Below are 4,496 nucleotides of genomic sequence, written 5' to 3' on the forward strand. Positions count from 1 at the left end.
AAGTCTAAAAGTAAAACTCTTTCAGAAATTGGTTCCCATTTTTGGAGGCAGCGAGCCGCTTTGTCTGTCATTATAAGTGCCACTCCCTGTCGATGGTACTGCTCTTGTCCTGAATAGATGATTGTGTGTTTCTCCAGCAGTTTCTTTCCTGAGCCTTTCCATCGCGTCTCGCTCAGTCCCAGGATGTCCAATTTGTACATCTTCATGATGCGAGTAGCGTGCAGGTCTTTTCCAGGAGTGCGCATGGTTTGCGCATTATATGTGCCAACGTGAAGCGTTGCACTGTTGGAGAGTAATTCCTTATCTTTAGCATTATCCTTTTTACGTTTGCCGGGCCGTGAGTCAGGTGAAAACTAGATAGTGTAAAAGGTGTCCAAACTAGATAGTTTTAATGTTCGGATCAACACATCTTTCTTAATTTTATAAATAATGCTTATCTCAGCTTTGCAATAGTTTACTTACTATTTTCAATAGTTTATTGAAATACATTTCTTTTAAAAATGGTTAAGATTAGTTAACTTTTAATTCTCAAGACTCATTTTCCATTAGGCATCCTTCTATTCCATAAATCGTGGAAATTTGCATCGCAGTATTGTTTAATTGTGAATTTAGGTATTTAAAGTTATTATTTTCAGAAAAAATATTATAAGTTATATTTAATTATATAAAACAGAATATGATGAAAATAATAAAACAATAAATTATTAAGACGAAAATGCAAACTATACTACACTCCCGGTAAACAAATAACGATACAGATTTTATTATGAAATTATGCCACAGTACATTTTAATGTAATGTGGTTTTAAAAGCTGCACAAAAAGTAAACAAATCCTTTGTTCCACTTCCTAAACCAGGATTGACATGTGGCCAATTGCAATGCCAGTCGGGTAAGCTCTAAGTAGAAAATTCCATTGTCTCGTAATATCCATTTAGATGTGGTCAATATTTCTCCGCAAAAAATTGGACCCGCATAAACTGTTTTTGGTGGAGGGGTTTTTTTAGCAAACAAAAAAATATTCGATTACTCCATTCTATACAGGTCATAAATGTTTTATACTGTCACACAGTTGAATAAATGGAAAAATACAGTGGAACCTCACATAGTGAGTAGTTGGCATAATGAGTAACAAAAATGTGAAAAAGTTGCTCCCATCACGAGTTATAGAGAAGGGCTAGTCCCTTTTTCACGACATTCACTTGTGAGCCGGACTTCCGAGCCGGACTTCCCCGCCGGAACTCGAGGTGGATAACTACGATATTGAAGAGCTTGTGAAAACACAGTCAAGAGCTTACGGAGTTGCAGTTATTGGAGTTACAGCTAGAAATTATGGAGGTAAGCTTGTTGATGGAGGAGGAGGAAGTACATAGCGGAGCAACAATCTTCTAGCGCAATAAGAGAAATGCTGAAAGCGTGACAAACTGTTGCACTGTACATTAAGAAGCATCACCCTAATAAGGGGGTAATCGTGCTACAAATTTATTCGATGTTAATAGTGTGACACATTTTCGCCAAATTTAGAAGCGTCGGCAAAAACAAATTAATTAATTATTGGCCACAAATTCATATTTTTTTTTTTAGTTTTTAAGTCTAAATTGTATTCAAAGTTGTTACACTCCTTAACAATTTAAAAGTAATTAAAATTAATATAAATTTGAGTATTCTTTCGGCATGGAACGCATTATCGTATTTTACATTGATATTCTATGGGAAAACTGTTTCGCTTAAGGAGTAAGATGCTGGAACGAATTATGCTCATTATAAGAGGTTCCACTAATAAATAAAACAGTGAATGAAGTCTTTTATGTATTTGAGACGACCTGAAAAGACACCATATATTATCTTTATTTTATTTTGTAATTAAAAAAGGACTTAGTAATTGCATAACAATTGGTGCTCGAATACAAAAACCAAATAAAAAAATCCAGTTATTAAATTGAAAATATATTTACTTGGGAGAGCCGCACTTTGGAACATTTGAATAGGTTTTATATATCTACATTAGAAAGTAATTCATCCCAATAATCCAAAATGTACATAATATTACGGATGTAATTTTCTAGTAGTTTTAATGCGGAATATAAGTTACGCAAGTTCGACGCATTATTTATATTACAGAAAAAGGCTCGGTGTTTACTCAGTTGACATAATCTCGTTGCGTTATGCAACAAATAAATAAGAATGTAGGATTATAAAAAATTATTTATTTAAAAATATATTACCGATAATAAATTGCGCTTAACCACCATAGTTATGTTTGCAAAGAGTGGCCATGGCTGGCGTGAATCTAATTTATTTATTTCCCAAAAAACATTTCGTAGCATCATACTAAAAATTTTCACTATCCGCGATTTTAGAATGTTAAAGCCGATCAAAATAACAAAATGAAGATAACACGGCGCGGACATGTCCCCTCGCACTTCATAGTTCACATATTTACAGACAGTCGGAGGCCGCGCGTTAATCGTCGAAGTTCTGCGACAGAAGAAAGTTGGCCGCTAGGTTCTCGTTCTTCTCGCAGGCGAAGTACGCCTGGATCACCATGTGCTCGGGGAAGCCGAGGGCCTTGAGTCGCTCGATGGCAGCCTTATCTTCGGGGGAGATGTACAGCGGAGAGGCGGCGGGGACGGCGGGGGCGGCGGGCGGCGCGGCCGCGGCAGCCGCCGCCGCCGCTGCGGGCGCGCCGGGCGCGGCCGGCTCGTTCAGCATGCGCACGAAGGCCTGCTGGTGCTGCGAGATGGCTTGCAGCAGCGCGGGGTTGGTCTGCCCGATCTGCTGCAGGATGCTGTTGAGCAGCGACGGGTCCTGCTGGATGATGGCGCGCATCTGCTGGAACTGCGGCTGGCCGCGAAGGAAGCCGAGCGGGTCTTCGTCCGGACCTTCTTCCTCCAGGCGCTCGGCCAACAGCTCCTCGGGGATGCCGGTCACGAGGTACTCCACGGCGCGCTCGCTGTTGTCGAACGAGGCGCGCAGAGCCTGCTCCACCTGGGGCCGGCTGTACCCCATGTCCATGAGGGAGCGCACGCGTTCCTCGTGCTCCGCGTCCACGCTCGCCTCGGCCTCCGCGGGCGGCTCCGTGGGGGGCGCGGTCTCCGCGGCCAGAGGGGTCGGGGGAACGAGCGCTGCCACAGAAGCCTCCGCCGGGGGCGGCGGTGGCGCATCCGTCACCGTCTCTACCGTTTTCGGTTTCGTCACCATGACTACGATAAATTTGTTCTCATCGATGTTGTAGCTATCGATAAAATTATCATCGGTGAGAATTTTTCCGGCATAGATGAGCCTTTGGTTGTCTGCGGGGTAGTCTTTTCCTTTTTCTAATTCTATTTTTTCTTTTAGAGCTTTCACCGTTTCGGTTCGATCAATTTCAATTTGAAAAGTTTGCTGTTGTAAGTTTTTAAAAGTAATTAACATTTTGCCGGTTCAAAATTTCACTCCACCGTTCGAATATTATAAGCGCGTTATAATAAGCTTTCTGAATTTTAACAACGAAGACGAATGTTATTCCTTCAATTTTCTCCCGACTGACTCAACAAAACTGACGAGTAAACATAACCTCACTCGAAGCCTACGTGATATGGCCGACCTCTATCCGTCAAAATTCATTTGCATTCTTTGCGGCCATTACGTTGCAAAATTATTTTACTGAAATATTTCCGTTACTTTCACGATAGAGGCGGAAAGATATTTTCGGTTAGGTGTAACAGCGTTGTATAAAAAAGTCATATTACTTCTTCTATTTTGTTTCAAATTTCATAAGAATAACCTACTCTTTTTGCTCAGTGCTTCCCGCTTTATTGTCTATGATTCTACTGTGTTTCCTACCTTTAGGTAAAGCCCGGTGCTCAAACAGCGGGTTTCATGATTTGGGTAGGTACTATTAGTTTGCTAGTGAGTATCTACCTAAGCAGAGAGATTGCTAATTTCATAGTAAAATCACTCGTAAACGAGTGGAAGCTAAAAAAAAATCGTGGCAGTTGTTCAATAATTTAATAATATGCGATGGCGCGAAATTAGATCTAAATGCATACTTCATACATTGACAACGAGTAGGTCATAATCATAAAATGATATGTGTTATTTTAACATAGAACAAACTTTGGTCGGTGAACAAAATTAACTATGAACAATGTAATTATAAATATAGGAATAATTCCTAAACTTAAAGGGCAAAATTTATTGCAACCATAAGGCACATTGGATACGTTTTCGTACGAATTTGAGTCGTTCGAATACGTATGTATACGCAGGTACATTTCCGACGGTAAAAGTACTATGAAAGCTTGCACATTGGATACGAATTAATTGCGCGTGTACGCACATATCGCTCACTCCTTTCAAGAACGTCATAAATCAAAAAACTTGATTTTTCAGGAGAACGTTTTTAAAGTTTAAAAATATAATACAATGTATTAAAAATAAATATCAAGCCACTTATTGAACTTTTTACTGTGCAACAGATCTTTTTAGGTGAAACCTGAAGGTTCTTTCTCCATTT

The 4,496-nt window shown here is 40.0% G+C and overlaps 1 protein-coding gene across 1 annotated transcript; it reads right to left on the minus strand.

The window, feature by feature from the left end:
- Nucleotides 1-2,185: 2,185 nt before the first annotated feature.
- On the minus strand, nucleotides 2,186-3,642 carry Rad23 (UV excision repair protein Rad23). The gene has a single exon (XM_088270638.1). The coding sequence runs from the start codon at nucleotides 3,410-3,412 to the stop codon at nucleotides 2,462-2,464; it is 951 nt and encodes a 316-aa protein (XP_088126764.1). The 5' UTR covers nucleotides 3,413-3,642; the 3' UTR covers nucleotides 2,186-2,461.
- Between the last annotated feature and the right edge of the window lie 854 nt (nucleotides 3,643-4,496).

This window comes from Brachycentrus maculatus, unplaced genomic scaffold (genome assembly GCF_059751285.1).
Source record: "Brachycentrus maculatus isolate JH-2025_06_01 unplaced genomic scaffold, ASM5975128v1 h1tg000388l, whole genome shotgun sequence".
Taxonomy (NCBI): domain Eukaryota; kingdom Metazoa; phylum Arthropoda; class Insecta; order Trichoptera; family Brachycentridae; genus Brachycentrus; species Brachycentrus maculatus.

Excerpts from the sequence above, each read along its gene's own strand:
- Rad23 (XM_088270638.1), bottom strand. The coding sequence starts at position 3,412 with ATGTTAATTACTTTTAAAAACTTACAACAGCAAACTTTTCAAATTGAA.